Source organism: Lithobates pipiens, unplaced genomic scaffold (assembly GCF_037356315.1).
Source record: "Lithobates pipiens isolate NorthernLeopardFrog02 unplaced genomic scaffold, aLitPip1_a1.2 Scaffold_18, whole genome shotgun sequence".
Classification (NCBI taxonomy): Eukaryota; Metazoa; Chordata; class Amphibia; order Anura; family Ranidae; genus Lithobates; species Lithobates pipiens.
Window position 1 is genome coordinate 192,353,223 of NW_027507758.1, and position 24,105 is coordinate 192,377,327.

Below are 24,105 nucleotides of genomic sequence, written 5' to 3' on the forward strand. Positions count from 1 at the left end.
AAGTGACGTGGCAAGTGATGTGGCAAGTGGACAATCCACAGCTTGTGGCAAGTGACGTGGCAAGTGGACAATCCACAACTTGTGGCAGGTGACGTGGCAAGTGACGTGGCAGGTGACGTGGCAAGTGATGTGGCAAGTGGACAATCCACAGCTTGTGGCAAGTGACGTGGCAAGTGGACAATCCACAACTTGTGGCAGGTGACGTGGCAGGTGACGTGGCAAGTGAACAATCCACAACTTGTGGCAGGTGACGTGGCAAGTGACGTGGCAGGTGATGTGGCAAGTGACGCGGCAAGTAGACAATCCACAACTTGTGGCAGGTGATGTGGCAAGTGACGTGGCAGGTGATGTGGCAAGTCACGTGGCAAGTGGACAATCCACAACTTGTGGCAGGTGATGTGGCTGGTGACGTGGCAAGTAGACAATCCACAGCTTGTGGCAGGTGGCATGGCAGATGACGTGGAAAGTGGACAATCCACATCTCGTGGCAAGTGACGTGGCAGGTGATGTGGCAAGTGACGTGGCAAGTGGACAATCCACAATTTGTGGCAGGTGACGTGGCAGGTGATGTGGCAAGTGGACAATCCCCAACTTGTGGCAAGTGACGTGGCAAGTGGACAATCCACAACTTGTGGCAGGTGCCGTGGCAAGTGACACGGCAAATGCAAGTGTACAGCTGCTCTCTATGCTGCTGCTGCTCACTCTGATCAAAATAGCAGAAATAGTTAAAAAAAATGCTTTGAGAGCTTGGGGAGGGTCTACATGATGTTATCTTTATAAACGCGTTTAAACGCAAACTCGTCTAAACGCGGCATGCAAACGCGGCAAAACGCGCGTTTCTAAACGCGCGTTTCAGCTTTTTTTTAACAGAGGTTTCATCTGCGTCTCGTGTGCATGAGGCCTAACAATGTTGTCTTACGAAAATGCACTGTTTTCTTTTTAATTTACTTTATTTATGCTAGTTTACAATGCTCAAAATTATATTTCTGGTGCAAAACATGGCAAAGCTAATAAAGGGTTTCTTTTTAAAACCGTGTACAAAAAATAATAAAATAAAAAATAAATAAAAGCAGAACAATAAAGCGAAGAGCAGAAAGGAGGAAAGGTGTGTTTGGTTTTTTTTTTGTTTTTAAAAAGAGTGTTTTAAACCCAAAAACCAAACATTTTTAATATTGCAACTTACACAACTTTAGATGTGGTGGTTGAATTGTTTTTCTTCTTTGGGCTTTTTTTCACCTGGTAAACCAGCCAGTAAGCACTGTTAATTTCGTTGTCAAAAATATTTTCATCATAGTTTTCTTCAGCTGCATATTTAAGTGGTGAAAACTAAATGAAAATAAAATTCTATTTAAATTCAGACAACTAAAAATATGACTAAAACTAAAATGGCATTTTAGTCAAAAAACAATGACTAAATCTAAAGCGAAATTTGACATCAAAATTAACAGTGATCAAAAACAATATGCTTGTTTGTTTCTGAAACTTGGTTTTATTTATAAAGATGTTTCCTGTAAAGTTTTTATATTCAGTTAATATGTGCAATGGCTTTACAGCCAATGGAGTTTAAAGTTTTAGTTTTTTAATCTTGTTAAAGTTGCACTTCTGTTTGTCAAAAAGCAATATTTTTGTTTGTTTATGATACTGGATATTTTAGTTGACTAAAACAATTCAGATGACTCAAACTAAAATAGCAATTTTAGCCAAAAGACTATGACTAAAACTAAATTGAAATTGGATGTCAAAATGAACACCGCCAGTAACACACTTTCTGTCTCAGTGTGGCTACACTCTCTCCTTCATTGTAACAATGTATAAGCCCATAGCCACTCTTGGGCAGCAGCATTGTCAACAACCCGGGGAGAGGGAAGTGTTAGAAGAACTAGTAGATTTAGGTGGACTTTACATAAGTGACTAACAAATTAAAGCTTAAGTTCAGCTAACCTTTTTTAAGCAGTTACAGAATCAGTTTTTGTTCCTCTTGTAGTAAAGGGTTTTAACTAAATGAATAAATCTGACCATTGTAAGCATCCCTGTCAGTGTTGAAGGGTTTGCCTCAACGCTCTAATTACAGCTTTAGGTGGACAGCTAGGTCTATTAAAGGAAGTTGGAAATTAATTACACTTATTGGCAAGATCGCCAGGTGAAAAAAAAAACTCAAAATAAGAAAACGAATAAAGCCACCGCGTCTAAGGACTGGTAAGCTGCAGTATATTGTATTTTTGCTTTTGGGTTTGTTTTGTTTTTGTGTTAATGCTACTGACAAACTGTATCATATTAGTATTTTTTTTTATTTTGGCCTTAGTGTCACGTTAAAGCTTTGTGAATTGAGCTATTATGTGCCTATATGTTACAATGTATTTGTCAATAAAATTCAGTTTTAACAGGAGTTTTTGTCTGCAGTCCTGAGACACAGACTGTGACTTGGATATCCAACTACAATCTCGACAAACTCTGCTTACACAATGGCTGCAGGGGGGAGAAGTCATTTGATTACATTTTTGGTGCTCGTTATATGCTTCAGGTCCAAAACTGGGTAATGATTTTATTTTTTCATGTTGAACAGGTTTCAACTCTGGATGGAGTTCTGGAAGTTCGCAATGAGCATTTTTGGACTCTTGGTTTTGATAGCATGGTATGTGTATGATGGTTTGAGCGTTTGCAGAACTTGTTATGGAAAATTATTTTCTTAATTATTCTTTAAGTTATACAGGGTAAGTAGAATTCAGGAACTTTGGGTTATACTGCTGTCTTTAGGAGAAATTGAATAATGGTATATGTCACAAACCCCCCGTATTTACGAAAAGTCTATCTGCTGTATATTCTTCCTTGCCCGGTACCAGCAAGATCCAAAACCCCTTAGCCCACCCAGTAACTTGTCAAAACATTAGTGTAGGGTGAAAAACATAAGGCTGTTTTTCAAACACAGGCACTAAGAAATACACACTCTGGGAAAATTCCCCTGCTTTGCATGGGGGGGGGGGGGGGATACATTCAGTTACAAGAGACACACAGGTGTATTCAACTTTACAGCAGTAGACTGTCTTGTCAGCAGGGAGAACTGTTGGAGGAATTCCCCCCTCCCTCCACCCTGCCCCCCCCCCCCATCTACATGCTAGAAACACATATACATCCCATAATATGTTGCTCCCAAGGCAGACAAACAATAGAACAATGGGATACAGCCACACCTTAAATGATCTAGTAAACGTCTACAACAGTTTATGAGACCAACTTCTACAATATTCCAGCAGTTGGAAAGGTGGAATTAATTTATCTTCACATATTTCTTGAGGGATATTGTTCAGAAATACCACTGTCCCAGGTGAAAGACCCCCTTTGTTCTTTCAACACAAACCACACATTAAAGACCCTGGATAACAGGGAATGCTGAGTCCAGTGTGGTTGTATGGTGAGTCTGATTAGTACAGATCACACGGGGGTTCTCGGTTACCCTGTGCCCCTAATAGACAGGGTGACTTACACATAGGCACTGGGGAGCTGGACAAGGAGTTTCCAGAGCTTTCTAGGGTAAGCTGGGTTCCACAAGCCCTCTGCCCAAAGTGATTCCTGGTCCCACATCTCCCCTTTCAGTGGAAGACTAACACAGAAGGAGACCCCAAATGGGTGACTTCAAAGTTATTCCATAGTTCCAGTCCCCAAATGCCCGTACCCACACAGTATCCCAAACATATTGTCCTAAATTGTCCTAAACGGAGCATTACTCACCCAGCCAACCTCTGACTCTCATAGAACATACACGCTGCTAGGGAGAAGTGCGGACTGGTCCCCCCCCGGGGTAATTTCAGCCCAGTGCTTGCAGAGCAAGGCTGACATCCTCCTGTCCCAATGCCGGACCTTTTTTTGGGGTTATGTCAGTGGAGACCAGAGTCCCTTCCACTACCACAGGAATTCCATCTTCCATTAGTTGAAGGCAGAGGCCAGCAGCACTCTGCCCTGTTGCTAGCTCTTCTGCTGGGTTACTGTCAGTGGAGACCGAACTCCCATTCACTGATATCAGCTCAAGCTGCAGTTTTGAGGTGCTGATCGCATTCTCTCCCTTGAGCTCCAGCAGAGTTGATTGTTTTGGGCAGAGGTCAACAGCCTCCATGCTCTGAAGTCAATTAAATACATACTTTCTGTGATCTGCCGCTGGAGAATGAAGAATGCTTTCTCTTCTCCTGAGCCCTTGAACCGCAAATAGCAAGATGAGCCTTCTTTCTCCATCTCCAGTACCCTTATCTGGCTGCTGGACAAAGGTATTCCTCCATCCAAGCTCGTCCTTTGCAAAAACAGGTTCGTCCAGATGAGTTAAAACTTTGCTGCATCTGCCATAAGAGCTCCACTTCCATAGCTGGAGGTGAGCAAAGCACACAGTTACTCTGCCCCATTGCCGACACTTCAGCTGTGATTTCAGGACTGTCGGCTGGTACTTCTGGATAGTCCCAGGCAAAGGCAGCCCCACCCTGCTGCTGAGCAGAGTCTAGCAGCTGTCTGTAGGTGATCTCCAGCTCCCATTCCTGAACAGCCAGAAACTCCAAATCTTCTTGTGCCCAGAGCACTTCTGAGACATTGTCTTCGGTCTCTGTACTCCATGATTTCCTCCAAAACGCCACTCCAGATCTCTCCCAAAGCCAGGGTCCCTGATTAGCCTCCAGTACAATAGTCCCAGACCACCATAGTCAAAGGATTCCGTGGGGCTGTAATCAGCTGTCCATGGGCACACTTGGGTTACATACCACTGGAGGGCTCGGTAGCTCTCGTCCAACTGCATCTCTGCCCGGATCAGCTTGCTTAGCACTCCTTGTTGCAGTTGTTCCCCCAATAACAGCACTCGCGTTTCATACTGCAACCAATACCTTATATGAATGGAGGGGTCAATTTTCAGACTGGGATTCTTGGGTCACCCTGTGCCCCTAATAGACTCAGGTTCACTTACACATAGGAGGGGCTGGGCGAGCTGGACAAAGAGTTTCCAGAGCTCTCTAAGGTAAGCTGGGTTCCACAAGCCCTCCGCCCAAAGTGACTCCTGTCACAGCATACATGCATGCCATTGACTGGTCATTTATAACCCCTTCCACTACTGTGATGTTTATATGCTAGTGGATGGACATGCTTATTTCAGAGAAAGGTATACCCATTTATTCTAGACCGTTTTATAAATACTTTTCTCTTTCGTTCATTGACAGACACAGCATCTTCATCTTGACCTTAGGGTTATATCGCCAACTTCAGGAGAGCACTAGGCAGAACAGCTAAAAACTGCACAGTACCGCCCAGGGGGTGGTCCTACTGGCTATAACCCCTCACACTGCATCCAGCAGCTCTGTTCGTCAAAAAGCAATACAAACATAAATAAGAGGGGTGGGTGCTGTGTCCATCAATGGACTTCAGAGAAAAGGATTTTACGGTGAGTACAAAACTCCTATTTTCTATTTCGTTCATTGAAGGACACAGCATCTTCATCTTGACCTTAGGGACGTCCCCAAGCAGTGTAAAAAAAAACGAGGGGTGGGAACAGCAAGAAAATAACTCCACCCATAACAACCAGAGCTCCTCAACCTTAAACAGCTGCTTGCAAAATGTTGCGGCCGAAGCAAGCATCCGAAGATGCGCTCACATCAACCTTGTCAAATTTTGTGAAAGTGTGAACGAACAAATGAACAACCAGGTCGCTGCCTTAGATTTCTGGGAAACGGGTGCTTGATGTTGGAAAGACCAGGGAGGCACCAATTTCCCTGGTTGAATGCGATGTATCCTCCATCTTTAGGGTATCCCGCACTGCTGTGATAAGTGCACCTACAATCGCTTTTTCCTGCGCTGACCCTAACACAGAGTCATTCTCACTGTCCGAACGATCCTGGTCCACATCCTCTGAAACTGCAGAACAGGGGCCGCCTGCCACAGCGGGACCCGAGTCTGAACCAGAGCTTTCCCCCAGAAGACAGTGGGGGGGAGTGGGCATTTTTTTCTACCCCCCTTGTGCCCACACGCTGCTTCCACCCTGGCAACAAAGGACCCCAGGACCGCCGACAGAGCGTCCATAGGCACTGCAGGTGCAGGGGAACCAGTTGCCATAGCAAGAATGTCTGGGGAAGAAGCGCCAGCTTCTGACGCCATGCTGACTCACACTCACCTGTAACGACTTAGGGACCTAAGGCAAGTCACACAAAACGCTCCTAGCTGCCACAGACTGAGGGGCCCCCGCCGAACTCACCACCCTGACCCAGTTACTGCGGTGTGCTTCCGGCGTCCAGTCCCCCGTGAAGATGCTGTGTCTGTCGATGAACTTCAGAGAAAAGGATTTTACGGTGAGTACAAAAATCCTATTTTTTTTCTTCAGTCAATATTTTTTCATTATGCTTCAGAACTGGGACTTGGCACCTTGCCACTGACGATGGGCACTGATGGGTGGCACTGATAGGCGACACTGGGCACTGAAAGGCTTCACTGATGGCTACTTATGGGTGGCACTGATAGGCAGCACTGTTGGGCACTGATATGCAGTACTGATAGATGGCATTGATGGGCATCACTGATGGCACTGGCTTACACTGGGGATGGGCACTGATTGGAAGCTGCCTGGGCACCGATTAGAATTTCCCTGGTGGTCCAGTGTGGCGGCATCCTGGTGGTTCTGGGTGGGTTTTAGAGGGTGGCTGCGCTGATGAAAAATCAGCACAGACCCCCCCCCCCCTGCCAGTAGAGCAGCCGTTTGTCAGATGCAAGTGAGGAAAAGCCGATCAATGATTCTTCCTGTTTACATTTTGATCAGCTGTGATTGGACATGCTCCTTCAGAGGCTATTTACCGAGATCGGTGTAGCGGTGTGTCAGACTGACACATCACACCATCGATCGCAGCGATGCGCACGGGTGCGCAAGAGTGGTCGTTATGGAGAGCAGTCAGATGACGTCTACCCAGAACGAGAGCAATTCCGCCAAGCCCTTATTTAATGTGGTTAAGCAAGAAATGGCTGGGTCCACAAAGCAAACAGCTGACTTCCCAGTAAACTCTTCCTCCAGATTGCATTTTAGGAGAACAAATACTTTGTCAGGAGCAATCAAGTTTCCCTACAAATTAAGTGTCAGTAACAAATGTACTGGCAAGATTTTGACAGTCTTAGAACCTGTAACAACTGACAACAAGGATGGTTTCAGACACAGGCTGCTCCAGTTTTAAACATGTACCCTCCATGTCAATAAGAACTGAAATGGTATCTTTACAGTCTGAGTCGTGTCATCAGACTGAGGCTCCTCAAGCCCAAATTCATCCAAAAAATAGTACTGGGATTTCTCCTTATCCACAGCCAACTGTGCCATGACTGCAGCAGCTGCGTGAATGTCAGAGTCAGGCTCGGAAGGAGAAGTACGCTTACAGCCCCTGTGTTTTGAGTATGCCATCATTGCAGAGATTTTGGTCATTCCTTCATAGCAGAAAAAAACCCAACCCTGGAAACAGCAGAGGAGAGAGACTCAGAGGAATGTACAGACTTGGGCTTAGGATTTGACACACTGCTGTACAATTAAGGCAAAGTTATGCACAGCAGAAGAACAAACCAAGGTAAACTTGTGTCCTTGTGAGGAGAGCAATGGAAGGAAACTACGCTGGCTCTGCCCTGCAAATAATTATTGTATTGATAGTTGTTTGCTAAACCCTGGGGATGAGGTCCAAGGACATATCAAAAAACTTAAATCAATCTTAACTTATCATTATGTTCTGGAATGTTTGAAACTTATGCCCACTGCATCACACTATTGTGTTGATGGTTTGGTGGGCATTGCCCATCTAATTTTTAGAATTTGTCTCTTGTCTATAAATATGTGGAAGACTCTGTCTCAACTATTCTAGAGAATAGCCATGTAAAATGCAATTAATCTGCATGTCCTTCAGTGGAGAATATATGTTTTGGTGCTTCCCTCAACAAGTTTGGTGCTTCCCTCAACCCACACAAGCACAGGGAGAACATGCAAACTCCAGGCAGGTAGTGTTGTGGTTGGGATTCAAACCAGCGACCCTTTTTACTGCTAGGTGAGAGTGCTAACCACTACACCACTGTGCCGCCCTAAAATTATCCAGGCCTCGAAGTCTAGGCCAAAATCTGAGACCCAGTTTAGTCCTAAATCCTGGGGTCCCAAGTCCTTTAGTCTGCGGACATGTCTTCCTCACAATTAGGGAACACCACCCACTTTCCAAAATAGGAGGATGTCTGCTAGCCTTTGTAGACAGGTGGGTCAACAGTATTTCCAATGCATTGGTAAAAGATGTGGTAAAAGCTGTGGTGTCCTTTTAGGTCCGAATTCAGCAGAGCGATGGGTCTGTAGTTGGGGCATAAGATACGGTCTTTATCTGGCTTGGGGATCAGAGTGATAAAGGATATTTGCATGTCTGCTGGGATGGGGGTGTCCTGGAGGAAGGCATTGACGAGTTTGCACATGTTGGGGATTAGGAGAAGGAAGGTCTTATAGTATTCATAAGCTAGACCGTTTGTGCCTGGGGACTTGTGGGATGGCAGAGATTTAACAGTCTGTTCTATTTCTTCTTCAGTAATTGGTGTGTTTAGGGTTGCTAAGTCAGTGACTTGGAGTTGGGAGACTCCACTGCGTTTGAGATATTGTTGCATGCGATGGGAGAGGTCGGGGGGAGGGTTACTAGGGATGTCAGGATTGTTCTAGAGGTCTGTGTAGAATTCCGCAAAGGCATGAGCAATGTCTTTGGGGTGGGATAGTAGGCAGTCTTATCTGTTCTTAATCTGGTGAGGTATGGACATGTGGGAGTTGTCCCACAGCTTCTTCATCAGTAGGGAGTGGGCCTTATTACCTTTTATCATAATATACTTGTTTTGTTCTAATCAAAGCCTTTTCTGCGCGGCCCAGTGCGAGATCACCTGTAGTTTTATAATTTTTTTAAGGAGGGCTAGAGTAGGGGACAGTTGCAACCAATGCTCTAGGACCCCAAGTTCTTTCTCGGTTTGTCGCTTTGTGGCCAGAGCATATTTTTTCATGGCAGAGGATAGTGCCATACATCTGCCTTGAAGGACTACCTTATGGGCTTCCCAGAGTGTAGGGGGGGAGGCGTCAGTGGTGGTGTTCTCTGCAAAGTAAAATTTGAGAGTAGAGGTTTGCTGGAGAAGGAATGAATGTATTTAATCTCCAGTTGTAGGGCCTAAGGTTGAGGGAGCCTAGATCTAAGGTAAGCAAGATAGGAACATGGTCAGACCATGAGATCGGGAGTATCCGTGCTTTGTGTGTTATTCTAAGTGTGGGGTTATTGATAAAGAAATAGTCAATACAGGAGTGTGTTCAGTGGGGTGCCGAGAAAATGTGTACTGCCGATCCCCTCAGCGGAGAGCCCTCCAGGCATCGAAGAGCGCATATCGTCTAGAGCAGGGTTCGGGAACCTATGGCTCGCGAGCCAGATGTGGCTCTTTTGATGGCTACATCTGGCTCTCGCAATTCGGCACACCACGCGATCCGTGGATTGAGCCCATAGGAAAGGCCGCGGCTTCGGCCTGGCTCCGGACCCACGGCCATCTTGGTACACCCGGCGGCGGCCTAGGTGAGCGGCGCGCTGACGTCATCATCACCGACCGCCTCATCTGCTCCTGGATCTGCCTGCTAGTGGTAAGAAAGCAGAGTCAGACATATTACAGTGGGGGAGATGTGCATATTACAGTGGGGGAGACGACGTGGATATTACAGTGGGTGGGGACGACGTGGATATTACAGTGGGTGGGGACGACGTGGATATTACAGTGGGGGGAGACGACGTGGATATTACAGTGGGGGGAGACGACGTGGATATTACAGTGGGGGGAGACGACGTGGATATTACAGTGGGGGGAGACGACGTGGATATTACAGTGGGGGGGGAGACGACGTGGATATTACAGTGGGGGGAGACGGCGTGGATATTACAGTGGGGGGAGACGACGTGGATATTACAGTGGGGGGATACGTGGATATTAGTGGGGGAGACGACATAGATATTACAGTGGGGGAGACGACGTGGATATTACAGTGGGGGGAGACGACGTGGATATTACAGTGGGGGGAGACGACGTGGATATTACAGTGGGGGAGACGACGTGGATATTACAGTGGGGGGAGACGACGTGGATATTACAGCGGGGGGAGACGACATGGACATTACAGCGGGGGGAGACGACATGGACATTACAGCGGGGGGAGACGACATGGACATTACAGCGGGGGGAGACGACATGGACATTACAGCGGGGGGAGACGACGTGGACATTACAGCGGGGGGAGACGACGTGGACATTACAGCGGGGGGAGACGACGTGGACATTACAGCGGGGGGAGACGTGGACATTACAGCGGGGGGAGACGTGGACATTACAGCGGGGGGAGACGTGGACATTACAGCGGGGGGAGACGTGGACATTACAGCGGGGGGAGATGACGTGGACATTACAGCGAGGGGAGATGTGGACATTACAGTGGGGGAGACATGGATATTACACTGGGGGAGATGACAACATTACAGTTATATTTAGTCGAAATTAGTTGATTAATCAATTTAAAAAAAAGAACATTAAGACCAACCTACGATCGCGTTTAACGTATGGAAGTCTCAACGCCTGCATGAAGCTTAACCTCACCACGTATCAACCAGACTACAAAGCCATCTGCAAAACCATGCAGCACCAGAAGTCGCATTAATGGTAAGAAGTACTTTATTCATCATTGGTTAGCAACAGCATAACAACGTTATTAAAAAGAATTCAGAGGTCATGTCATGTTTGGCAACTTTGCCGTATTTCCTTGTTCTGTGATTTATCTCTTAATAAAGAACACCTGATTGTTTAATTCTGAGTCTTATTGGACTTTAAAAGTGTGGTCTTACATAAAATGCACACATTTACTTGTATTTAGTTTTAAACTTATTGTATGGCTCTCACGAAATTACATTTTAAAATATGTGGCGTTCATGGCGCTCTCAGCCAAAAAGGTTCCCTACCTCTGATCTAGAGAGTTGGTGGAAGAGCTTCGAGTCCCTGAGGGCTCGAGCAGATGATGTCTAGGGGCTCAGCAGTTGCAGGGTGGGTTAAGTTAAAGTTGCCCCCCACCGCTAAGTAGTCAGATCGAAAGAGACAGGCAAACACTTTAGACAAGAATCTGTATTGTTTATGTTCGGGGCATATAGGGCACATAAAGTGATCTCCTGTGTTTGCCACAGACCCCTAAGGATGACATAGTGGCCTTGTAGATCGATATGGTGTTCTGAACAAGTGACTGGGGACCCATGCTTGATAAGTATGGTGACCCCGGCTCGCTTATCAGGTCCTGAGGAAAGATAGATCTGGAGGAATTGTTTAGAGGCGAATGTGAAGGAGCCCCCCTCGTCAAAGTGTGTCTCTTGGACAAAGATAATGTCTGCGCCTGACTGTCTAAACTCTCAAGACCCAGTTTAGTCCTAAATCCTGGGGTCCCAAGTCCTTTAGTCTGCGGACATGTCTTCCTCACAATTAGGGAACACCACCCACTTTCCAAAATAGGAGGATGTCTGCTAGCCTTTGTAGACAGGTGGGTCAACAGTATTTCCAATGCATTGGTAAAAGATGTGGTAAAAGCTGTGGTGTCCTTTTAGGTCCGAATTCAGCAGAGCGATGGGTCTGTAGTTGGGGCATAAGATACGGTCTTTATCTGGCTTGGGGATCAGAGTGATAAAGGATATTTGCATGTCTGCTGGGATGGGGGTGTCCTGGAGGAAGGCATTGACGAGTTTGCACATGTTGGGGATTAGGAGAAGGAAGGTCTTATAGTATTCATAAGCTAGACCGTTTGTGCCTGGGGACTTGTGGGATGGCAGAGATTTAACAGTCTGTTCTATTTCTTCTTCAGTAATTGGTGTGTTTAGGGTTGCTAAGTCAGTGACTTGGAGTTGGGAGACTCCACTGCGTTTGAGATATTGTTGCATGCGATGGGAGAGGTCGGGGGGAGGGTTACTAGGGATGTCAGGATTGTTCTAGAGGTCTGTGTAGAATTCCGCAAAGGCATGAGCAATGTCTTTGGGGTGGGATAGTAGGCAGTCTGATCTGTTCTTAATCTGGTGAGGTATGGACATGTGGGAGTTGTCCCACAGCTTCTTCATCAGTAGGGAGTGGGCCTTATTACCTTTTATCATAATATACTTGTTTTGTTCTAATCAAAGCCTTTTCTGCGCGGCCCAGTGCGAGATCACCTGTAGTTTTATAATTTTTTTAAGGAGGGCTAGAGTAGGGGACAGTTGCAACCAATGCTCTAGGACCCCAAGTTCTTTCTCGGTTTGTCGCTTTGTGGCCAGAGCATATTTTTTCATGGCAGAGGATAGTGCCATACATCTGCCTTGAAGGACTACCTTATGGGCTTCCCAGAGTGTAGGGGGGGAGGCGTCAGTGGTGGTGTTCTCTGCAAAGTAAAATTTGAGAGTAGAGGTTTGCTGGAGAAGGAATGAATGTATTTAATCTCCAGTTGTAGGGCCTAAGGTTGAGGGAGCCTAGATCTAAGGTAAGCAAGATAGGAACATGGTCAGACCATGAGATCGGGAGTATCCGTGCTTTGTGTGTTATTCTAAGTGTGGGGTTATTGATAAAGAAATAGTCAATACAGGAGTGTGTTCAGTGGGGTGCCGAGAAAATGTGTACTGCCGATCCCCTCAGCGGAGAGCCCTCCAGGCATCGAAGAGCGCATATCGTCTAGAGCAGGGTTCGGGAACCTATGGCTCGCGAGCCAGATGTGGCTCTTTTGATGGCTACATCTGGCTCTCGCAATTCGGCACACCACGCGATCCGTGGATTGAGCCCATAGGAAAGGCCGCGGCTTCGGCCTGGCTCCGGACCCACGGCCATCTTGGTACACCCGGCGGCGGCCTAGGTGAGAGGCGCGCTGACGTCATCATCACCGACCGCCTCATCTGCTCCTGGATCTGCCTGCTAGTGGTAAGAAAGCAGAGTCAGACATATTACAGTGGGGGAGATGTGCATATTACAGTGGGGGAGACGACGTGGATATTACAGTGGGTGGGGACGACGTGGATATTACAGTGGGTGGGGACGACGTGGATATTACAGTGGGGGGAGACGACGTGGATATTACAGTGGGGGGAGACGACGTGGATATTACAGTGGGGGGAGACGACGTGGATATTACAGTGGGGGGAGACGACGTGGATATTACAGTGGGGGGGGAGACGACGTGGATATTACAGTGGGGGGAGACGGCGTGGATATTACAGTGGGGGGAGACGACGTGGATATTACAGTGGGGGGATACGTGGATATTAGTGGGGGAGACGACATAGATATTACAGTGGGGGAGACGACGTGGATATTACAGTGGGGGGAGACGACGTGGATATTACAGTGGGGGGAGACGACGTGGATATTACAGTGGGGGGAGACGACGTGGATATTACAGTGGGGGAGACGACGTGGATATTACAGTGGGGGGAGACGACGTGGATATTACAGCGGGGGGAGACGACATGGACATTACAGCGGGGGGAGACGACATGGACATTACAGCGGGGGGAGACGACATGGACATTACAGCGGGGGGAGACGACATGGACATTACAGCGGGGGGAGACGACATGGACATTACAGCGGGGGGAGACGACGTGGACATTACAGCGGGGGGAGACGACGTGGACATTACAGCGGGGGGAGACGTGGACATTACAGCGGGGGGAGACGTGGACATTACAGCGGGGGGAGACGTGGACATTACAGCGGGGGGAGACGTGGACATTACAGCGGGGGGAGATGACGTGGACATTACAGCGAGGGGAGATGTGGACATTACAGTGGGGGAGACATGGATATTACACTGGGGGAGATGACAACATTACAGTTATATTTAGTCGAAATTAGTTGATTAATCAATTTAAAAAAAAGAACATTAAGACCAACCTACGATCGCGTTTAACGTATGGAAGTCTCAACGCCTGCATGAAGCTTAACCTCACCACGTATCAACCAGACTACAAAGCCATCTGCAAAACCATGCAGCACCAGAAGTCGCATTAATGGTAAGAAGTACTTTATTCATCATTGGTTAGCAACAGCATAACAACGTTATTAAAAAGAATTCAGAGGTCATGTCATGTTTGGCAACTTTGCCGTATTTCCTTGTTCTGTGATTTATCTCTTAATAAAGAACACCTGATTGTTTAATTCTGAGTCTTATTGGACTTTAAAAGTGTGGTCTTACATAAAATGCACACATTTACTTGTATTTAGTTTTAAACTTATTGTATGGCTCTCACGAAATTACATTTTAAAATATGTGGCGTTCATGGCTCTCTCAGCCAAAAAGGTTCCCTACCTCTGATCTAGAGAGTTGGTGGAAGAGCTTCGAGTCCCTGAGGGCTCGAGCAGATGATGTCTAGGGGCTCAGCAGTTGCAGGGTGGGTTAAGTTAAAGTTGCCCCCCACCGCTAAGTAGTCAGATCGAAAGAGACAGGCAAACACTTTAGACAAGAATCTGTATTGTTTATGTTCGGGGCATATAGGGCACATAAAGTGATCTCCTGTGTTTGCCACAGACCCCTAAGGATGACATAGTGGCCTTGTAGATCGATATGGTGTTCTGAACAAGTGACTGGGGACCCATGCTTGATAAGTATGGTGACCCCGGCTCGCTTATCAGGTCCTGAGGAAAGATAGATCTGGAGGAATTGTTTAGAGGCGAATGTGAAGGAGCCCCCCTCGTCAAAGTGTGTCTCTTGGACAAAGATAATGTCTGCGCCTGACTGTCTAAACTCTCTTAGTCCCAGATGCCTTTTTTTATTGGAATTTAGGCAGTGAAAGTTCAAAGAGAGGATCTTAGCCATGGTGATGGGTAGGGGGAGAGTATCTTACCTGTTGTGGAAAGGAGTTTCCGAGAATCGAGGGCCAGGAGCAGACACACTTCAGGAGGAGATCCAGGCAAATTCCGCAACCCACGTGGTGAACTACATGGTGCCGGAAGAGAGAGGTAAAGCGAGGAAGCTGGAAGAGAAAAAGGTTAATACACAATAAACAATGAAAAATTAGAGCAAGTGTTGTCGCATGACCTTGAGAGGCTGTTGGGCCTAGGTCAGTACGCTTTCCCAGGTATCCCCCAATCCCAGGGGTGCTCTTGCGGGGAGCATCCGCATTCCGGGAGCGGTTAGATGCTGTCAACTTCTGCTAGATTGTGGGTGGTGGAGGTGGAGTGGCCACCAAATCCCATCCAGGAGTTGGGGGATAGAGATCCCCAGGATGTCACAGAAGGCATTCAGTTCCTCTGGGTATCGTAGAGCAGCGGATTTGCCCTGATTTTTAGGTGGCTAAAGGGGAATCCCCAGTGGTAGGAAATGTTTGGCCTGGGCAGAGTGGGCTAGTCCTGGTGATGAGCTCCATAGATCTCCCCAGGTCAGTGCCTGGGTAGGCATGGGTTCCCTCCACTCCAGAGGGGTGGTGGGCAGGGGAGTACACTTTTTGTGCATAGGTGGCTGGTAGTGCAGCCTGTTCCCTGGTGAAGCTGAGGGACTGTGAGTGAGACAGTTTTTGGGCTTTAGAGGGGGCGGTTCAGGTGCAGAGAAACTGAGGGCCGCATGGCTCCCCACAGGCTCTTTTAGTATCTGGCTGGGTGGGAACATAGAGCCTGGCAGGGCTGGGAAGTCTATGGAGAAATCTGAGGATGCCAGGGATCCAGGGTCTACTCCATGCATGCAGGGGTCTGATGCTGTCCTCTGTAATCAAGGATATGTATCTAATCTGTATAGTGGAGGAGGCGGGATGAGCATGGCGGGCTGCAGGCCATGCGGCGAGGTCCCTGGGGATACAGAGTGGGGGGGGGGACTCGCCTATCCCGAGAAGGAAGAGATGTCCATGGTGCCCATCGGAGTCCGTGGGGGACCCTCAGAGGTTTGATGTGTGAGCCGGTGGGAAGAGTTGTGTTGTGGTCCGGGATCAGGCTGATGAGGCATCCGGCACAATTTTGTCTGCTCTGCCGGGAGACATGTCTGTCAGCGGGAAGAAGGACTGGAGGTCCGAGGAGGAACCAGACTGGGGTTGTGATGATCCCCCGGCTTTTGTGGTTCGGTTAAAGTGCGGTGAAACGTCCCCAAAGTGCCTTTGAATCACAGGCTGAGAGAGAGCAGGAGAGTCAAGCTTCCATCCAGTATGGCTTCCAGTCATCCTCATAAGTATAGGCCTCTTTCAACCAGGACATTGGTTTTCATTGGTTTTCCATCTCTGTCCTATTCTGGTTCATCCAAAGACAAGTTCCTGGATATTGTTAGAGCTGATCCTGTCTACCCATTAGCTAGCTCTTCTGTCAGACAAACTGACTCTTTTTTTTCATCATTCCAGATGGTCTCTTTTGACTAATATTTCTTTCAATTAATTGCTATTGGGAAAGGTCTGTGTCGCCCTGTTCCCAGGTTTTCTTGTGGGTACTTTTCCTCTCCATCTGCGGTCTGTAGGAGCTTCATCACCTGCCTGCCTTGGTCAAATCTAGATTCCAGATTATGGCTGCTTCTCGGGTATTTCCTAGGTTGGTACATCCTGATCCTTGAGTTGGATGCCCCCCTTATTCTTTAACCATTCAGTTCAGTTTTCCCCTGCTCTGTGGTCTCTGGTAAGGTGATTTGACCTAGTGGGCTGATAGGGAACCTCATTCTGGTGGTTGGTGCTTGTTACAGTTACGGTAGGTTGAAAAAAAACATACAAGACCATCTAGTTCAACCAAAGGGAAGAAAAAAAAATCATACAATCCCATATCCCCATTCTACCTTTTTCAACCTAGTACTTCTTATGGCATGTCACTTGGTAGGTCTTATTTGACCTTGTATATCCTCTCCCTTTCTCCTGCTGAAGATGGCCTTGTTGCCTGTGAGGGCTCCTGCAGGACCTCTTGCCAACCAGAGCTATGTTTTCTGTTCTAAGGGGTTATCCCTTTTATGGATTCTTTATGCAAACTAATCTGTTAACACCGACAGTTGTGGTTTTCGTTTGGCCTTCTTCCTTCTACCACTTGTGGGCTGGTTAACTTGGAAGCAAGTTTTCTCATTGTTTCCTTGGTGATCTTCTTATCACCCTTATGGGATTTTCTGGTTTTCTCTACCATGCTTTTCTGGACAGCATGACAGTCTTTCCTTCCTCTTAGGGTATAAGGGTCCACGTCCTTCCATTAAGTCCTGACCCTCTTCTCTTTTAATTCCTTGCAGGAATGAACCAACTTGGGTCATCTTCCACCCAGCTGCTTCCCTGCCTGAGACCATTCTCCAGTTGAGGTCATGTTCTTGGGCTTGTCCTTTCCCCCTTGTTTGGAGCTATCGACTGAATTTCAGTTCCTGTTTATACTAAACTGTTTGTTCCAAGGTGGCTATTTGAGCCCTCTCTGTTGCTTGCTCAGGCTGCAAGGTGATAAAGGTGATTCTACAATTAACCGTGTGTTTCGGTTAGCCCTTTCTGTTTTTTCTTGTGCCCCTGTTGCTACTGTTGTCCAGCCACAATTATTGTTTGGGATGTCCCATGGTCTATGAATCGTTTCCTGTGTCTTGTACTGTATAATAAATATAATAGGGATTTTGATGTGCTTGTAAATTCTATATTGTGGAGTACACTACAGACACGGGCCCCTTGCCTTTTCTGTGATCTCTTTATTGCTTGCTAACAAAACTGGAGCCTCACAAAGAAAGCAGGGCTGTATGAGTACACTAGGGGCCTGGCCCAGGGAAGCCTTTACCAGTGTCCAATCAACTGAAAGTAGTGGCAGATGATCCGTGGTCTATTAATTGTATTCTGTGTCCTGTCCTGTACTGTGCTGCAAGATATGGAATATACAGGCACAGGTCAAAATTCCTATTTTTTTGTGATTCATCAAGTGACATACTGTAGGTCCAATCTCTCAGATATACTCCTAATACTGCTTTTCTAAAAACTGAAGGTTCACAGGCATGAGGAGGGTTGTACTTGACCAGCCAATGGATATTTTTATTTCCTAGTGTCGAGTTCTTCTTAAAGGAAATAATATAATCCAATCTTTCTGAATTCCACCAATACTGTGTCCCTTAATGACAAGAAAGAATGTTACAAAATCCCTAATTTTTTAGCCTTTGTGCAAATATAAATTTAAAAAAGCAAAACTTGACTCACAACTCAGGACAAATAGGAGCTGATGTGTTGGGGATATTTGAAGAATACCTTTTAATGCAACATAATTATATTTAATAATTTCTGTGTTTTTTGCATTTCAGGCAGGATCCGTTCATGTCAGGATCAGAAGGGATGCCAATGAGCAGATGGTACTCGCTCATGTCACAAACCGACTTAGCACTTTGATTTCAACTCTGACTGTTCAGATCTTCAAAGATGAATGGGCAAGGCCAGTTTTGTCTTCTGGTGCCATGCCACCCAATATGTTGAACATTCCCGACCATCATATTATTCAGATGCCATCTTTGAAGACAGCCATTGATGAGCTAAGTCCAATGACCTCCACACCATCTAAACCTAGTAGTCCACCTCCAGAATTTGCCTTCAATACACCAGGCAAAAACATTAACCCTGTAATTCTTTCAAATACACAAGCAAAGTCATATGGCCTTGGAATTTATGGATCTGCTCCATATGGTGGTACATTTAGCCAAGGATTTGGAGTACCTGGGCTTGGCAGCACACAGGGTTTGCGAACTGGTTTCACCAATGTTGCCAACAGATATGGAACATACACTCCATCACAGTCATCTCAGTTCAAACAATGACAATTGTGTTTTGCGTTTCTCACCTATTTTTTGGGCTCTACTTGTTTTATGTTTCAGAATTATCTACACCATGATGCAAAGACTCTTTGGACCTGTAAAAACCTAAAATTATCTTGTGCCTGCATACCACTGATACATTCCTTATGATATTTTCTTTATTATGCACGTTGTTTTGTTCCTAAAGTGCATGTCTGGGCGCAATAAAAAGGAACACACGTTTAGTATATATGCATATTTCCCAGAATTTTAGTCTTCTTGTTTGAGCTGACAACACATTTCCTCTGCTGCTGCACTAAAATCGCAGTCTGGGTGGGCAGGTCAGCTCAGTTCCCCTTTGCTGGACAACAGAACACCTTCCTACTCCTAATCTCAATTGCATAAAGGAAAGGTGTTCTGTAGTCCAGCAGGGAAAAGCTGATGGCTTCAGCACATGAAGAGGCAGGGATATCTGCTCAAACAAGATGTTAAGAGCATCCTGGTTTTCCTGGCAGAACAGGGAAAAAAATGTAGCTTTATTGCAGGGATGAACTGAATGTGTTTTCCTTTATTTTGCTCAGACCCATGCTGTAAAACTCTTACAACCAGCTGAGATGGAAGGCATTAAATATTGTTTTTTTTATTAAGGCATCTGGCAGCCTTTTTGTTGTTGTTGTCCCCATCTATTTATAGTCATTTGTGATTTGGTTGTCCACTATCAAACTGCCTAGGAGAGATGAGATTCTCTGCGGGGACCCTAGTGCCCCCCTGGATTCCCTTTACTGCTAAACTGTTCATGCAGGACCATACCTTAAATGTTCAAGATTGATGTTAACACTGCCCTGTCTGCTCAGGGTAGACACAGTGTTTCTCTCCAGTGATAGAACCTGCTGCTTTAAAATCTTGTGCATGGCTTCACAAATTACATGTGTGAAGCTCAGTGCACAGTCATTCAATATGGCCAGACCTGGGGCATGCACAGGCTGTTGGAATATCTAAAGGAGAGAGACATTTTGTGAGCCCTAGGTAGATCAGGCAGCGTAAACATCACCTTCCACCTTGCTTTCTGCATGGCTGAGGTATGTACTGTGGAAAGTGGGAATTTGGAATTAGGGGTGCATGTACCCTTGGAAAACTTATGGTGTACCTGTAAAGAGTTACTTGTCAGAACATCCGCACTGTCACCTGGAAGTGCAAGAAAGCATAACCTGTTGGCTGTGCCTAAGCAATTGAGCTGGGAAACCCATGTGTTAGAAGTGACATGTTCAGTCATCATGATGCCTTTCTAGTTCAGAGAAAGCTTTAGGGGTAAACTTTATTATACTGCATTAATTTACATACACTCCCTGATTACGGGGATAATTATAGAAGGGTGGTTGGTACTGTTGATTCTATTAGGATATGGTGAACATGTGAGAATAGGCTTTTAATTAGATTGACACAAAGCTAAGTAACCAATCTAACAGGATAAGTTGCAAAGCTGTTTTTGTTTAAAAGAATATTACAGCTGGGCTACATTACAGTACTGTAAAAAGACAATGAATCTACACTGTCCCAATACACCTAAATAAATGGAGCTCTAATGTGAATGAAGTATGAATATGTCATCTAGAGCTGCACGATTAATCGTTAAAAAATCGTTGTCACAATTCAACCCCCTCGCAATTTTAATACAGTTTCCCCAATTCATGTTAAACAAGTGGAGAGCCAAGCAAAGCTGTCAAAAGAAAGAAAAAAAACACAACAAATGTTTATCAACAGAGATAAGGAGTAACAATGCATCTCTCGGTTCTTTCGATCAAAAGAATGAACTTCTGTCTGCAAATGAAGTCAGTTTAACCACTTAAAGACTAAACCTTTTCTGACATACAAGTGAAAAATCTGTATTTTTTTGCTCAAAAATTACTTGGAACCCCCAAACATTGTGTGTATATATTTTAGCAGAGACCCTAGAGAATAAAATGGATACCATTGCAATATTTTATGTCACACTTATTTGCGCAACGGTCTTTCAAAAGCAATTTTTTGGGGAAAAAATTTACTTCAATGAATAAAAAAAAAAATAAACGCTAAAGTTAGCCCAAATTTTTTTGTATAATGTGAAAGATGTTGTTATGCCGCGAAAATCGTGATCTTTATTCTAAGTAAAAAAATTGTGATTCTCACTTTATCCAGAATCATGCAGCTCTATTGCGATCCAGTATTAAAATATTATGGTAGCTGAACCATAGTGATAATGATTAATATAAAGTGTTGACATATGCAAACATAAGCTTATATAAAAAGTGACATTGCAATCTTAGTGCAAAAGCAAGTGTAAAAAGTCTCTCCGATAACTTCCAAAATGGACAATTGTGGTGAATAAATAACACCACAATAACAGGTTAAAATAACACCCAACACCAGATCTATTACTGTAGTGCCTTTAACCACTTGCCGACCAGCGCACGACGATGTACGTCGACAGAATGGCACGGGCAGGCATATTGGCGTACATGTACGTCCAATATTCGATGCTGCCCTGCCATCGGGAGCGCGCCGCCGGCGGCGCGCTCCCGCACTGGTCGGGACCCCCGTGAGTCCGGTCGCGGGACCCGCGGACTCGATCGCCGCGGGCATCCCCGCGATCGTCTCACGGAGCGGCCGAATGGAGGAAATGCTGTATAAACAACATTTTTCCATTCTGCCTAGCAACTAGTGACGCTGATCTCTGCTCCATGTGATTGGAGCAGAGATCAGTGTACACTAAATGAAAGCCCAACCCCCCCACAGTTAGTAACACACCCCTAGGAACACTTAGAGGGGTTGTAAAGGTAAATTTTTTATTTTCTACATAGGTTCCTTTAAGCTACTGCATTGTTGGTTCACTTATCTTTTCCTTCGATTTCCCTTCTAAATGTTTTTTTTTCTTTGTTTTCTTTGTCTGAATTTCTCACTTCCTGTTCCTCCTCAGTAAGCTGTTCAGTAAGCTGTTCTGGCTGACTAACCACCAGCTCGGATGATGGTGAGAAGTTTACTGAGGAGAAACAGGAAGTGAGATATTCAGACAAAGAAAAAAAACATTTAGAAGGGAAATCAAAGGAAAAGGTAAGTGAACCAACAATGCACTAGCTTAAAGGAAACTATGTAGAAAATAAAAAAATTACCTTTACAACCCCTTTTAACCCCTACACTGCCACCCACTGGTTAACCCTTTCACTGCCAGTGTCATTTACACAGGAATCACTGCATTTATATAGCAGTGATTACTGTATAAATGACAATGGTCCCAAAAATGTGTCAAAAATGTCCGATGGGTCCCCGACAATGTCGCAGTCACAATAAAAATCGCAGATCACCGCCATTACTAGTAAAAAAAAAAAATAATAAAAAATTATTAATAAAAATGCTATAAAACTATCCCTATTTTGTAAACGCTATAACTTTTGCGCAAACCAATCAATAATCGCTTATTGCGATTTTTTTTACCAAAAATATGTAGAAGAATACGTATCGGCCTAAATTGAGGGAAAAAAATGTTTTTTTATATATTTTTGGGGGATATTTATTATAACAAAAAGTAAAAAATAATGCGTTTTTTTCAAAATTGTCGCTCTATTTTTGTTTATAGCGCAAAAAATAAAAACCGCAGGGGTGATCAAATACCACCAAAAGAAAGCTCTATTTGTGGGGAAAAAAAGGACGTCAATTTTGTTTGGGAGCCACGTCGCACGACCGCGCAATTGTCAGTTAAAGCGACGCAGTGCCAAATCGCAAAAAGTGGTCTGGTCTTTGACCAGCAAATTGGTCCGGTCTGAAAGTGGTTAAAGCAGATCTTCACCGTATCTGAGCACCACAAACCAAGAACACAATTTACATCATTTTTAATATTCAAAGCAAACTCCCTCATCCAAACATCTCCGTCTCCATGGTTTATTTGTTGAGAAAGCGATTGGAAAAATACCCCTCTCGCATTTCTGGCCGTGGCCATCTTGAGTAAGGACAAATGATTCACATAGTATTTACTTCCTGGAATCCATCTGCTCTTATCTCAAACATGCATGTAGAAGAGTGTGCTTAGCTGAGAAAACCCCTCCGCCTCTCCTCCCCTCTTGAAGACTCCTGGGGTGTATGACATAATTTGCTCAGGAAGGAAACTAGGAAGTAACCGAAGAAATGTAACAAAAATAAAGTTTAAAACAAGTAAATATGTATACTTTCCTATCTATTTACTAATTCAAGCAGCATGAGGATTCAAAATAATGTTGATTTGGAGAGCAAAGTTTCTCTTTAACGATAACCATTTGTGCCACCTCTGTGCTCAGAACTCTCCCCTCCAGATGAATGTATACACGCATCAATATCACTTTCGGTCCACGTTTGCCTCCGCTCATACCCTACACAATGTGTCAGATGATCCTAAACTGATGTTACCTTGGTGGATTGAGATTATTAATGCATGTATACATCCGTCTAGAGGTAGTACAATCGGTTATTGTTAAAGGCACAACAGTAATGGACCTAGTGTTGGGTGTTATTTTTAACAAGAAATAAGATATTTATTCACCACTATTGTCCATGTTGGAAGTTATTGGAGAAACTTTTTACACTTGTACTAAGGTTGTGGCGTCACTTTTTATATAAGCTTATGTTTGCATATGTTTGGCGCTTTATATTAATCATTATCACTTTGGTATAGCACCATTATATTTTATTATTGTATCATATATTCATACTTCTTTCACATTCGAGCGGCATTTATTTGGGTGTGTCGGGACAGCCAACCAAAATGGAGAGCTAGAGTGTAAAAGAATCCAACCCAATAGAAGCATGCAGTAGCCAGCATTTTTTAGGGTTAGTGGTGTTTGGCAAGTACTGTGTAATAGCTGACCACATGTATAGCACCATGGCAACTATAGATCAAACAGAGCTTCCTTGGTTGTAAAGGATAGGAGGGTTTAGTTATTTATCAGTTCAGGGAATAGTGAAGAGGAGAGAAATGCACAATGTTCCAATTGGAATAAGCTTTAAATATCATAAAAGTGAGCTGACATTATATATTTTTCTGAAAGCATATAGGTACATGTTAGAAGTATTCTTAACTGACAAAAAGGTTCACATTAAACTTGTGATGCCGAAAAAAAGCATGTCAAGCATTTAACACTATAACTTGTTTTTGAAGCTGACCAGGGGGTTTCCTGACATCCTTTTTTACATTATAATTTTTTTTTTTCGGGAAGGGTTTTTTTTTTTTTTTTTTTTATATTTTTTTCCAAACCAAAATGTCAAATGTTCTTTTAATCCATTCTTTCGCGGGGCGGGAAAAAGGAGGTGAAATTTTTCTTGCTATAAAGTTTGGGTTGCTGTGTCATATGCTCATCTAATTCATTGTTTCTGAGATGTTCAAGCATACAGCT

At 44.9% G+C, this 24,105-nt stretch overlaps 1 protein-coding gene across 1 annotated transcript in view; it reads left to right on the forward strand.

Annotated features, from left to right (window-relative positions):
* SLC30A6 (solute carrier family 30 member 6) overlaps positions 1 to 19,352 on the forward strand; it is a 126,631-nt gene extending 107,279 nt beyond the window's left edge. Inside the window, exons 13-14 of the mRNA XM_077486483.1 lie at positions 2,564 to 2,632; positions 18,227 to 19,352. Coding sequence (XP_077342609.1) covers positions 2,564 to 2,632; positions 18,227 to 18,733 — 576 coding nt within the window. The 3' untranslated portion in view covers positions 18,734 to 19,352. The remainder of the gene's footprint in view (positions 1 to 2,563; positions 2,633 to 18,226) is intronic.
* The last annotated feature ends 4,753 nt before the right edge of the window (positions 19,353 to 24,105 follow it).